Genomic DNA, 14,474 nt, shown 5'->3' with positions numbered 1-14,474 from the left:
TTGTATTGCTTTCCTGGTCTGAGACTTGCGGAGACTTTTTTATACACTCCAGAAGCACGCGTGGCAAATAATAGCACTGGAATCCATCTTTAACATTTTAATAAGTCTATATGTAGAGAAGTATGTTTTGCAAACATGCACCACCTCATTCAATAACCACAGTTTCACTCTCTCCCTGTTTTTTAGGCACACAAGAGAGTTCTCAGTTAGCGGCCAACAATTGCAAACAGATAACTTTCTTTTCTGTCTTCAAAAACTAGAGCTGATAGAAACAATTAAAATTTCAGGACAAATCCATTCAAAGAAGTCCATTTTCTGTACAAAACACGAAGTGACAATCTTCCTCTAGGATCATACAGGCTTTTATTTTTATCTTGCTCTGGATGCCAGTAATCCAAGGTAGTTTCAACAACAAGAAATGCTCAATTGTTCTTTATTGAAACAAGGTATACTGTAAACTAATGCAATAATAGTAAAATACCACAAGCTTATCTGTACAGTGTTTATGATCAGAAGTGATCCAGTTCACATGGACTTGTCTGAAGATCAGACCAAAACAGGTGATCAGCCTGTTCCAACCCAACTAGCAACAATTGATCTAATGACTTTGTTTCTGAGCTAGGTAGCTGTAGCTCTGAGGCACATTTTCTTATACATTCTTTCCAAGCATGCAGTTTGCATGATTGATCCTTGACTCACTGTCTAATCTTCAGTTGACCTGTGTCAAACATCAGAAGGATATCATATATAATATGGACAGTTGACATTTTTACTCATTAGGACATTGCTTGTTTTCCCTGGAAAGATGCTTAACTCTGGGTTTTAATGACCTTGACCACAGTATGGTAGTCAAAACATGACTCAAAACATAAAATAGTAGTCTAAGTTTTAACTCTCCTACTGTATTATGTTTCACAAAGACAATTGGTGAAGAATAGCATTGTAATCAGTCCTTAAACTCTTGTAAATGCATTACTTTTGTGCTCTGTATTTTGGGAATCAACCTGTTTAGACATGTTAAGACAGACGCCACTGTGGCCTTCACAACCTGGGGAGGATTTAAACTAAGAACTTCTGGCTCAGGGATAGAGGATCTTATGGTGGTGAGCCTATTTTTATTTATTTTTAATCAACCTGCTTGGACAAGTTGTGACACCTTCCGAGCCAAGTAAGACTTGAACCTGGATATCTGGCCTTTGAAGACCCTTGCAAAACCCTTCATTTCCTTTTTAAAATGCATCTTTAATCTGAAGTTTCTGGCACAGGAGTACGGACACTACCACTGCCCAGTAAGACTCCCTTTATTCCATTCTATTGGGAGCACAAATGAGTCCCCAGTCATTGCACCACACCTGCATAAAATCAGCATTTTGGAGGGGTCAAGAGGCGATCCAGTTTTTTCCTTTGTACGCAGCCACCATCATAATCTTATTTCCAGCAAATTATATACAAATGTGGAGTCAGTCATGGTCGTGCCACTTGAAAGTCAAGAAACTGGCTGTGCTTACTGTTGTTCAGCTGCTGTTTATCCACCATTTAAGTGGTGATGTTGCCTACTAATTCTTAGCTCAATTCTTTGTTATGCAGGACTTGCTGAAGGTTGTTATGAACTTCTCTATTATTAGTTGAATATTTTGGAATTGTAAACAAAACATCCCTACTCTGGGCCTTGTGATCGAAGCCAAGTTACTAATGAGGCAGCTGAAAGTGATCTGCCCAGGAAAGCATCATGGCACACTCTTAATATATTTGACCTCTGATAACAACAAATTTTATGTTCTAAATGCATGTCACATCACTGAAGGCACCAATTTGAAGTGGTAGAAATGTACTCCATTTAAAATGTTTTCCCAAAATGTATTAGTACCAATTACTAAATCTGACTGCAAACAACATTTGTACAGGACAGATTAAAGACCTCCTAGCAAAACTATCCTTTTGCATGCAATTTTGACTGTTTCTCCTGAACGATTCCTTCACTCTCCATCTTGCTCAGTAGCCATACAATCTCCTGGTAGAGGTGAAAAATGGAAATTAAAAACCCATGTGAATCTTTTATTAAAAAAGTGAAACGTTTCTCTTCTAACCACTTAGGCGTATGAAATTTGTCAAGGAGTGGTTTCAGACATACAAACATGAATTTTTCTGAAGAAGGGTCTAGGCCTGAAACGTCAGCTTTCCTGCTCCTCTGCTGCTGCTTGGCCTGCTGTGTTCATCCAGCTCTACACCTTGTTATCTCCTAAACATGAATTAAGAGCGGGAATAGGCCCCTTAAGTCTGCTCATAAGATCATGGCTGATATGATTGTAATCTTTCTTTCCCTTGTTTACCAAGAATCTATTGACCTCTGTCTTAAAAGTATTCAAAAATCTGCTTCCAGTATCTTTTGAGAAAGGAATTCCAAAGACTTATGGGTGAGAAAAAGCAAATTGCTTCATCTCTGTCTTAAATGGTGGATCATTTTATTTTTAAACAGAGATGTTTGGTTCGAAATTCCCCCACATGTGGAAACATCGTCTCCACATCAGCCCTGTCAGGATCTATTCGAATCTGTTACATTTCAATCTGGATTGATATTTAAACAGTACTTATCTCATAGCAGATGATCTCTACCATAATTAGCAATGGGTTCAGCCCTTGCTTTACGGAATTTGGTGAATCAGAGTTCACTGTGGGACCTTGCAGCCTATTTCACAGGTCCACGTTTCTATGAGAAAAGAACTATCTCCTAATATCTGACCTGGATCTGTCTTTCCCAGTTTTGCCTACATAATAGTGTTTATTATTGCTAAGTATGTTAATTGTTTCAATGTACAGATCTTCTCGGTTCCAGGCTAACAATTTTTTGTTCGGTAGGTTTGCACAGCATGGCCTATTCCAAGTTTTCCTGGGAGTAAGATTGGGTTAAATGAAATTACCCAGAAGAATTTAAAGATCAAGATGAATGATACCGTTACTGTTGAGCCACTGCTTGGTCCAATATTACAGGCAGAAGAAATATATTTGATTTTAAGGTTTGTATCTTGTAGATTCACTTTCACTTTCAGCTACTTGTAGAAATGTACTTGGGTGTAAGTTAACATATCTTGCTTGTATCCTAAGATCAGAATTAAAAGCAAATATATTTTTTCACCTGTTTTTATTATTGGTACTAAGAGGTGATAGAATCTCCTTTTAGCTTTTTGGTGGCGTCACTCAATGTTTTTTAGTGTTATGACAAAATTAATTTATTTGATAAGATATCACACCACAAACTGTATCCTACTCTGAAGAAATATCAGGGGACTTCTGAATATTCTTGTATTTTATGGCACCACTCCGGGACAGATGAGACTTGAAGTTGGACCTTTGAGCCACGAGCCCTAAAACTGTAACAATCAACTCCAAACACTCACTCCAACTGAAGTTAATAATCTCATCCTGTACTAGCTGAGAATGCCAGAAACAAGAATAGGATTTCAGATCTAGATTAAACGTATATAGTTGAGTAATTTAACTTGATTTTTAATGGTATTTTGCGGTTCTGTAGTATTTTAATTTGAGATGATTATACATTTTCCAGCATATCAGCTTAAATTATTTTAATTGGAAATTGATTATCTTGATTGCAGAGATCAAGATGATTTCTTCAAGACGGAAGAATTATCAGACTACTTGTTGAGGAGTATGAGTAAGAAAATTTTGATTTCTGGGTACTACTTTGCGCACTTGCAAAATTTTGTAAAGTGAACTTTGAATGCTACTCTTAAAGTTTATCCCCAAGCTCAGAATATCACTCTCTGCCAGATAATGTGACACTTTTCTAATTTTCAGGCCTGTGCAACGCTGAACTATTAGCAAGTTAATGATGCATGTCCTTTTTAGGAACTGATTAATTAATGAGTCTTCATCTTATGTCAAGTCTGTGCAGTAAACAAAATCAGGAAAGTTATATGATTGTTTGAGCTTTATGTTCTTTAAATCTGACTTCTTCCTCACCAGTCAGGTACTTTGTTTCACTCAGCAGAGTGTTTTAAAATTTTCTTGGATTTAATACCTTGTGTTACTATTACGTAGTGGTGAGTTTTCGTTGAGACCCTATAAAATCTATCAAAAAGAATAGTGTGTTTCACAATAGAGTCATGACACTAGACCAGATATCTAACAAAGGCTGCTTAATGCCATGCCAGCATTTTGAACAAAGAACAAAGAAAATTACAGCACAGGAACAGGCCCTTCGGCCCTCCAAGCCTGTGCCGATCAAGATCCTCTGTCTAATCTGTCATCTATTTTCTAACGGTCTGTGTCCATTTGCTCCCTGCCCATCCATGTACCTGCCCAAATACATCTTAAAAGACGCTAACGTGTCTGCGTCTACCACCTCTGGTGGCAACGTGCTCTAGGCACCCACCACTCTCTGTGTAAAGAACTTTCCACACATATCTCCCTTAAACTTGCCTCCTCTCACCTTGAACTCATGACCCCTAGTAATTGAGTCCCCCACTCTGGGGAAAAAGCTTCTTGCTATCTACCCTGTCTATACCCCTCATGATTTTGTAGACCTCGATCAGGTCCCCCCTCAATCTCCGTCTTTCTAATGAAAATAATCCTAATCTATTCAACCTCTCTTCATAGCTAGCACCCTCCATAACCAGGCAACATCCTGGTGAACCTCCTCTGCACCCTCTCCAAAGCATCCAAATCCTTTTGGTAATGTGGCGACCAGAACTGTACACAGTACTCCAAATGTTGTCGAACCAAAGTCCTGTACAACTGCAACATGACCTGCCAACTCTTGTACTCAATCCCCGCCCAATGAAGGAAAACATGCCATATACCTTCTTGACCACCCTATTGACCTGTGTTGTCACCTTCAGGGAACAATGGACCTGAACACCCAGATCTCTCTGTTCATCAATTTTCCCTAGGACTTTTCCATTTACAGTATAGTTCGCCCTTGAATTTGATCTTCCAAAATGCATCAACTCGCATTTGCCCGGATTGAACTCCATCTGCCATATATCTGCCCAACTCTCCAGTCTATCTATATTCTACTGTAATCTCTGACAGTCCCCTTCACTATCAGCTACTCCACCAATCTTAGTGTCATCAGCAAACTTGCTGATCAGACCACCTACATCTTCCTCCAAATCATTTACATATATCACAAACAACAGTGGTCCCAGCACAGATCCCCGTGGAACACCACTGGTCACAGGTCTCCAATTTGAGAAACTCCCTTCTACTACTACTCTCTGTCTCCTGTTGCCTAGCCAGTTTTTTAATCCATCTAGCTAGCACACCCTGGACCCCATGTGACTTTACTTTCTCAATCAGTCTGCCATGGGGAACCTTATCAAACTCCTTACTGAAGTCCACGTATATGACATCTACAGCCTTTCCCTCATCAATCAACTTTGTAACGTCCTCAAAGAATTCTATTAAGTTGGTAAGACATGACCTTCCCTGCAGAAAACCATGTTGCCTATCACTGATAAGCCCATTTTCTTCCAAATGGGAGTAGATCCTATCCCTCAGTATCATCTCCAGTAGCTTCCCTACCACTGACGTCAGGCTCACCGGTCGATAATTACCTGGATTATCCTTGCTGCCCTTCTTAAACAAGGGGACAACATTAGCAAGCCTCCAGTCCTCCAGTACCTCACCCGTGTCTAAGGATGCTGCAAAGATATCTGTTAAGGCCCCGGCTATTCCCTCGCTCGCTTTTCTCAGCAACCAGTGATAGATCCCATCCGGACTTGGGGACTTGTCCACCTTAATGTCTTTTAGGACACCCAACACTTCCTCCTTCCTTATGTCAACTTGACCCAGAGTAAGCAAACATCTATCTTCAACATCCGTCATGTCCCTCTCCTTGATGAATACCGATGCAAAGTATTCGTTAAGAATGTCACCCATTTTCTCTGTATCAGCGCATAACTTTCCTTCTTTGTCCTTAAGTGGGCCAATCCTTTCTCTAGTTACTCTCTTGCTCTTTATATATGAATAAAAGGCTTTGGGATTTTCCTTAACCATGTTTGCCAGCAATATCTCATGTCCTCTCTTAGCCCTCTTAATCCCTCGTTTCAGATTCGCTCTACATTCCCGATATCCTTGCAAAGCTTCGTCTGTCTTCAGTCGCCTAGACCTCATGTATGCTTCCTTTTTCCTCTTGGCTAGTCTCACAATTTCACCTGTCATCCATGGTTCCTTAATCTTGCCATTTCTATTCCTCATTTTCACAGGAACATGTCTCTCCTGCACGCTAATCAACCTCTCCTTAAAAGCCTCCCACGTATCAAATGTGGATGTACCTTCAAACAGTTTCTCCTAATTTGATTTCATTTTATACACTGAATAAATCATAGGATACAAAACACCATTTTCACATACGTGCACAGGTTTCTGCAAGTAGGTAGGATAGTTTGGATATTTATTCCCAATTTTATGAGTTTTTTTTACTTGTATCTTGCATAGATGGGAAGATAATATTACCTGGCAACTTCCTGAATCTTTTATTTTATGGTCGAACGTTTCATTTACCACTGACGAAGATAAAAGGAGTTGATGGTGCAGTGTTGGAGATGTCATCAAATGCCTCACTCAATGATTCACAACTGAATGCTGAATCTTTGCTTGACAAATCAGTACATGAGAAAACTGCAATTGATTTGCCCACAGATTTCAGTAGTTTGACCATAGATGATACTTCTGTCCAGAGTATCAATGTCACCCTGGAGCCGCTTACTCCTCCAATGGATTCTCAAAGTGTATCCATTGTAACCTACAACAGTACAGTGGACAATGAGAAAATGCCTGAATCTCTCAATGATACAATGTGCTGTTCAGCAAGCAACAATGAAAATATTGAAAAATCTGAACCTGCTCAGGAAAGTGAAGACCAGTGTGACCCCCCAGTGGGGGAGTCAATCTTGATGCCTGACAATTGCCTGAGAAGTAGCAGAGATACATTTTATCACATTTCTTTGCTCACTCAAGTCAAGTTCATGCAGGAACAAGACCGTGACCAGGAGAGGACGCAAGAATCCAAATCCCAAATCACTTATGATATGATCGGAGGACTGGACAATCAACTGAAGATTATTCGAGAAATTATTGAATTACCTTTGAAACAGCCACAACTGTTCAAATCCTATGGTATGATATCTTAAAACATGGATAAAGTTTTGCTGTTGGCTTGATTTGATAAATGGGTACTTTTTTGAATTCTTTCTTTTCTGGCATCAGAATCACCCGTAATGTGATTCTGCTGAAAACTATCTGTAACTGGTGTTTGATTTAAATGAATTCATCTTTCTTAAAAGTTAATTTGAATGATTTATTTAAAGTTTCTGCAGAAAATTTCTGGAAAGTGATGGCCTTACTGTTAGTTTAAATCTAATTATTCACAAAACATTGAACTGAGCAATACTAATCCTTTTTATTTAAAAAAAACACAATAGTGAACTAGATTAATTTAGGGCATTGACTTGAATATTGATGTATCATTCTTAACCTTCAATCCTTTACCAGGTAAAGGTGCATGTGATTTTGATTTAACCAGGTGGACACCAAGATCCTACCTTTAATTTCTGACTAGTACTTCATTTATTCAGATCAGCTGGCACACTGGGAAGAGACCTGTCTCTGTCTGCTTGTCACTCAGTAGGAAAAACGAATGTATGGTCATTAGACAAGGACAGAATTGGAGCTGTGATGATTCCCCATTACTGTTTAGTCTATGGCCACTCTGCATCTCTTCAAAATGGAGAATGTACAATGGGGTGAAAACACAACTTTAATCTTCTTTATTGTTCGGTAATCAGTGCTGTCATTCATCGAGAAGCTGAGTAGGTTGCAGTTCCACCTGGCCCCAACCACCTGCAGCCTGATATCGTTTCATGAGTTGCATGTTAGACCAATGATTATTGAACATCGTATTTGGACTCATCTGGAGAGTGGTGGGGTTAATTGGCGTGCAGGTATACTAATACACCAACTTTTTTTTTATGAGAACTTTTTTAAGAATATCAAAGCTGAACAAAAGCTAGACCTGTCAGGAATTTTTGTTTTGGAACTGCTGGATCATTCAGTACTCAATGTTACTTTAATCATTTTGAATTTAACATTTTTTGGAATGTAACCCATTATGGTGTCAAATGGTGGAGCAGGCTCTAGGGACCAAATAACTTATTCTTCCTATTTCTTATGCTCCTGTTTGAATGACTTTTTATGAGTTTATTTTTTTAAAATCTTGGATCAATGCATTTGTTAATGATTAAAACAGAAGTAAATCTTCCCATCGTCTTTCTATTATATTACAAACTTTGTCTTCCAGTCAGTTATCATTAGTAGAATTAAACGGTAAGTAATTATTTCGATAAGCTCAGATTTTGATTTTATTATGCAATCCTTACAACACTGAAACAGGTCATTTGTCTTAGTGGGACTATGCTGGTGTTTCTGTTTTTCAGTTACATTTCCAAAATTAATTCTAGTGTTTTGTTTTGACTACAGAACTTTCCTCAGCATGCATCAGATCTATCCTACTTACGTACTCTGACTAAACCCTGTAATTAGCTTTGGTTTTGTTTTGTAACACTAAAGTAGTTTTTATGGTTAAATAGATCCTCCTGGTTTGCTGACGATTACAATTCTCACTATAACTTTTCTAATATCCACAACCAAACTCTGGTTAATGGACTGAAATATGTTTAACAGAGGCTGAATACATCTCAAGGGGGGAGTAAAAGCCGACTGGGGCTAACACATGCTTTGTAGTGATTAAATTTGAGTAACATTGACCAAAATGTAGGAGAAGGACACCGTACTTATTGTCTTGATAAAACACATGGTTTTGTGGTAGGTCTCTCTAAAAAGAAAGTAAAAATTATTTTCAAAGAAAAGCTTTAAGGAAAACAAAACTCTGGATGAAAGTACTACTGAGTATGGAACTCAACTGTACAAGTCAGGAAGGTTCAGTTAGCTTAATGAACCTAGCAAAGGGCAAAATCAAAATTAGCTAGCCTTCTAGTTCCTGATTGCTATTTGCTGAATTTTGTTGGAAAATATAGATGTTTGGCTCTAAAGAAAGGCAAGATTGACTTCTGCTGTAAAACTTGTACAACTGATGAACTTGACATCCACTATATGGGCTCATATAGGTGAAGTGGTCACAAATAATTGTTAGCAATTGGAAATTAATGTTTCAACATCAGTATGTTCAGAAAAGGAAGAAATGAGGAATTGTCACTTTCAGGCACTAATTTATTGAGTGGTATATAGTATTTAGATTATAATAAAGATCTAACCATTTTCTTGACCTTGCTGCATGATATACTCACTGGATTTCAGATAAGTACGTAGAAGTTTCCAGTACTTTGTAGCTGTGGATCGGTTGCAATGTTTATTTTCCACTAGTTCGCACTTCACCTGATGCTATGGACATATCCTCCTATTTCTATCTACTTAACTACTTTTCTAGGCTCTCCTTTAAGTGTATCTATTTTATTCACTGTAACCATTTAAAGTGGTAGTGAATTTCACATACTGATTATTGAGTAAATAATTTTTTTCCTGAATTTAAAAAAAAATTGAAGCGCTGAGAAACGAAACAAGTTTCATCTTGTCAAGGCTTTAGTGGATGTAAAAGTGCTGCCGTTATCTTTTCTGTGCATTTTGTTTTTGTTGTGGTTTAGGAATTGTGCCCCCACGAGGAATTTTGCTGTTTGGACCTCCAGGTACTGGGAAGACTTTAATTGCCAGAGCTGTAGCTAATGAAGTTGGAGCTCATGTTTCCATCATCAATGGACCCGAAATTATGAGCAAGTAAGTCAAATGATATGTCATGATGCAAGTGGAATCCACAGCTGAAACAATTTTACTGAATGTATAGCCAGTGAAATATTTATACAATACCTTCAATGTAACAAAATGTCCCAGTGCATTTCTTGGAGACATTTTAAAACAAAACATACCACCAAGGCACATCAAAAAATATCTGGAAAGATGTTAAAAAAAATTGGTCAAAAAGGTAAGTTTGCATGAGTGTTTATGGAGGCAAGTGAGTTGGGGAGGTGCAAAGAAAGAGTTCCAGACACTTGAAGGCCTGTTCCCCCATGGTGAAGTGTTTGAAATTAGGTATGTTCAAGAGGGCAGAATTAGAGTGCAGGTATCTTGGAGGGCATAGAGCTAGATGCGATTGCCACAATAGGGAGATGCTAGACTACGTAAGGACTTGGAGAAAAGGATGAGGATTTTGAAAATCATTGTTTTAACCTGGAGCCCGTGTAGGTCAGTGAGAGAAAGGATGATGTGTTAGTGGCATTTGGTGAGAGTTGGAAGACCAGTAGCAGAGTTTTGATTGTCCTCGTGTTTAAGAATGATAGATGTGAGAGACCAGCCAGGGTGACATCAGAATAATCCCAGGCAACAAAGGCATGAATAAATATTTCAGCAGCAGAAGACCTGAAATAGTGTAGGCGATATAGGCAGTTATGGAAGCAGAATTATGCTGTCTAATCAAAAGTTCATGTCTAACTTGCAGGAGACAAAAATGCTGGGGTTACCGTTGCATTACTGGATAATTTGGAATGGTGAACAGTTTTTACAGGTGAGAGCTGGACCCGCTCTTGCTTTGTGACCCAGCTAGATATATAATGGTTTAGCCATTCAAGTTCCTGTGCCTTGAACTTAAAAAATCCAGAAATGATGACCATGGGAATGGCCTGTATGAAGAGAGATAGTGATGGTTTTAATGCACACCAAAGGTGGAGATGAGGGATGGTGGAGAAATTGTGCTAAATAGACAGCTACAGGCTTAATAATTAGGAATTTGGGAAGACATTCTCAGTGAAGTTTGGAGAAAATTTGTTTTCTAGGGGTGGGTACAAAAGGAAGTAAGATTTGAGCAGGGAATTGGCATATGGATGGAGAATGTTGCAAAGATGTGATTAGGGAAGGCCTAATCAGTAATTGATAAGATGGGGAGATTAAGGCCATGTGAGATGCAAGGGTAAAGTCATGGCCACAAGCAGTTGAGACCTTTACGTGAGATCCAGGAAGAATAGGAACTTGGTACTTTTACATGACTAAGAACAGGATGAATTGAGGGAGATTAAAATCACCTGGAATGGGAAGGCAGTCATTGCAGAGGCTGATCAGAAATATATTTTGGGTGGAAAAAAAGTTCTGTAACTGCCAACTTATGGAAAAAATGGATGCTTGTGCACTTGCTGATTATTTTTCAATACTGGAACAGTGACTTGTTTTGAGACAGATTGGAGAGAACTTTAGGCAGCCACATCTGGGAGTGTTGATACCTGATGCTGGGTGAAAAAATGTGGGGGAAAGTTTCCCTTTGGCAATTATCAGTTCTCGTGAGCATTAATTTGCATAATATCATTGTTTTTCAAAATGCCTTTGTGAATTTTAAACGATAGTACGTTGATATTTCTTAGAATCTATTTTGCAGATAACGATGCTGATGACAGAGTTGAAATGCTAATAAAATTAGTGTTTCCATGTTTCTGATTATTCATCTTTCTCTTCAATACTAAATTTTAAGTGTTCAGTGCTGCTTTTGTCTCTGTTCCTGAAGTATTGGCCTTCTTTGTTTCAGGTACTTTGGAGAAAGTGAAGCAAGACTGAGACACATCTTTGCAGAAGCAAGGCAACGGTAACTGTGAAGAAATGCAAAATACTGTTATTAGCATGAAGAATTAGTAGGACACAAAAAACCCATCCAACTCATTTTGGTTGTACCATTTCTTTGTTACAGCAATCCAAAGCTAATCCTTTTGCTCTACCTATTTCCAATAGCTGCGTGATTTCTTCTTCAAATACTTATTTTTCTTTCTTAGAAGATAAAATAATAACGTCTCAATAAGTTGGTGGTAGAGCATTGCATGGTCCAATAAAACTTCATGTAGCAACATTTCTCATTAGCCTCTCCTGACTCTTAGAAACAATATTAACTTGATAACTCGTCATCACTGAACCCAGAGAGGAATCAGTTTTTTTCACAGTACAAAAATCTTGACGAATTTTTAAAATTTCTAGAAGATATTATTTTAGCCTTTTGTGCCCCAGTGACAATAATTCCAGTCTTTCCTTGTAACTGTAAGTTTCCTAATCCTCTGATTGTTCGGGTGGATCATTGTTTGCGTTCCGTGGTTTTATTGGGATGCTCAAATTTTCAATCAGTACTTGAATTGTGGCTTAACAAATACTTTGTACAATATTATCATTCTTTCTTTGGTGCTGGTATGGGAAATTGCAGCTGGCCATTCAATTGTATCAACCATTAATTGACATTTTGTCTTCCCTTTTGTCTAGTATGTAATATTGCAGCAGGTAGTTTGGAAACTCCATTGTCCTTTCGTGTTGACCCATCATTACACCAAGGGATGTGTAAATTTCCTGGATGGCTGGAAATGTGCCCTTGTGTAATTAGGTATCCATTCGACTAACGCTGTTTGTGGTCCAAATGCAAAAAAATTGCATTGCTTGTGGCAACCACCTTAACCAAACACCTGGTTTGTATCCAACTCCTTAGGACTTATTTAGAAGTTGTTTTTATTCCCTCCCAGGATGTGGTCATTGCTGGCTGGTTAGTTTTGTTACCCATCCTTAGTTGTCCTATTTGTCTGGCAGTTCGTAATAAATCGAGCACTTCACATCACCTGTTTCCTTTGTGAAGATGAATGCAAATTTCTAATTTTTGTTTCAATGTCTTTTGCCTCAAAATGAAGATTTTCCTCGTTAGCTACACTGGATATATTTGTGATATGTCCAAGCATTCAAATTAATGATTTTTAATAATCTTTCAGATATTAACTTTTCTTGAGTTCTCCCTATGTGTTTAATACTCAACCTTGTTAATTGATTCTTGCCTGATAATTTATAATAAGCCTGTTTTGTATTTTAACTTTTATTTTTGTTTCCTCCCAAGTTTCGTTATCTTGGGATACCATTCCCTTTTTTCTTTAAGGGAATATGCCTAATTTGTAAATTAGTTATCTGTTTAGTTAATGCTTTTTGATTTTGCCTTTGATGACTTCAAACTTCTGGTTTCACCTTCACTCTCCAGGTTACTATTTGCTCAATGATCTCGAACATTGCAGTGTAACCTGAAATTCAGAACTTGATCTTGAGCACCTGGGAACATTTCCTACATGCACAGTTATCTAGGACTCCTGAAACATGCTGGAGTCCCCACACTGAACAGGAAATGCATGGGACTAGTTGGTCCCAGCTGGTCTGCCATTCATGTTGAATCTGTTGTTGAGACTTTGATCAGTAAAACCCTTAGCACTCAACTTTTTCATTTAAAAATAATGATCATTTCTTTGAAAAAAAAGCAACTAACATATAAAGCTCTGAGGCACTGACCTATAAAATTCTTAAAATGAGATGACCACCGAAAGCTATGAAAATAGTGGAAAATTAACTAAAAGCATTAAACCTAAATGTTTTTGTCAAACAGAAAACAATTGGAAACTGGCCGGAAGTCAATTTGAAAATGTATAACGTAGTAGAATTAGCTAACGTATTTCCCACCAATCTGCTTCCTCTGTGGCAGGAACGTCACTGTTGAACCAACAACTCTCAAGAAGCTTGTCACCATTCACGTCAAAGCAACCCACTTGATTGGCACCACATCCACAAGCATCCACTCCCTCTACCACCAGCGTTCAGGAGCAGCAATGTGTATTATACACAAGATGCACTGCAGAAATTCACCAAAGTCCTCAGACAGCATCTTCTAAACCCATAAGTACTTCCATCCAGAAGGACAAGGGCAGCACATATATGGGAACACCACTACCTTCAAGTTCCCATCCAAGCCGCTCACCATCCTGACTTGGAAATATATTGCTGTTCCTTCACTGTTACTGGGTCAAAAACCTGGAATTCCGTCCCTAATGGCATTGTGGGTCAACCCTTGGCAAGTAGACTGCAGCATTTCAAGAAGGTAGCTAACCATCATGCTCTGAAGGGCCACTAGGACATAAAATGCTGGCAAGCAAGAAATGGCCACACCCCACAAATGAATTAAAACAAATTTTCTTTCTTAAATTTCTGCTTTTGTCTTCAGATCTGACTCTCATGTTATTATTGTCATTGATTCTCTCTTTGGTCATTGAGGCAGTCTGATACATATTAGCCTGAAAGATCCACCTTGTTTAAATCTCTAGTTTGAGTCAGAAGCACATGGGGTTGGCTGTGTAACGGTGATACCGGATTAGTAATCCAGAATCTAATGCTCTGGGTACATAGGTTCAAATCCCGCCATAGCATATAGTGAAATTTGAATTCAGCAAAACTCTGGAATTAAATAGTAACTACATAACCATACTATTTGTCTTAGAAATCCATATACTTCACTAATGTATTTTAGGGAAGGAAACCTACCATCTTGATCTGGCCTGCATCTGACTCCAGACGTATACCAAAATGGCTGATTCTTAACTACCCTCTGAAATAGCCTCACA

At 38.3% G+C, this 14,474-nt stretch overlaps 1 protein-coding gene across 6 annotated transcripts in view; it reads left to right on the top strand.

The window, feature by feature from the left end:
• Window positions 1-14,474, top strand: part of afg2a (AFG2 AAA ATPase homolog A) — a 423,169-nt gene that overhangs the window by 10,627 nt on the left and 398,068 nt on the right. For all 6 annotated transcript variants that reach the window (XM_059644453.1, XM_048543094.1, XM_048543085.1 and 3 more), the window contains exons 3-7: window positions 2,857-3,014; window positions 3,612-3,670; window positions 6,457-7,137; window positions 9,678-9,807; window positions 11,600-11,656. In XM_059644453.1, the coding sequence (XP_059500436.1) occupies window positions 2,857-3,014; window positions 3,612-3,670; window positions 6,457-7,137; window positions 9,678-9,807; window positions 11,600-11,656 (1,085 nt within the window). The remainder of the gene's footprint in view (window positions 1-2,856; window positions 3,015-3,611; window positions 3,671-6,456; window positions 7,138-9,677; window positions 9,808-11,599; window positions 11,657-14,474) is intronic.

This window comes from Stegostoma tigrinum, chromosome 1 (genome assembly GCF_030684315.1).
Source record: "Stegostoma tigrinum isolate sSteTig4 chromosome 1, sSteTig4.hap1, whole genome shotgun sequence".
NCBI classification, from domain to species: domain Eukaryota; kingdom Metazoa; phylum Chordata; class Chondrichthyes; order Orectolobiformes; family Stegostomatidae; genus Stegostoma; species Stegostoma tigrinum.
The sequence above is the reverse complement of the archived record's forward strand: the minus strand, read 5'-3'. Positions and strand labels throughout refer to the sequence as shown.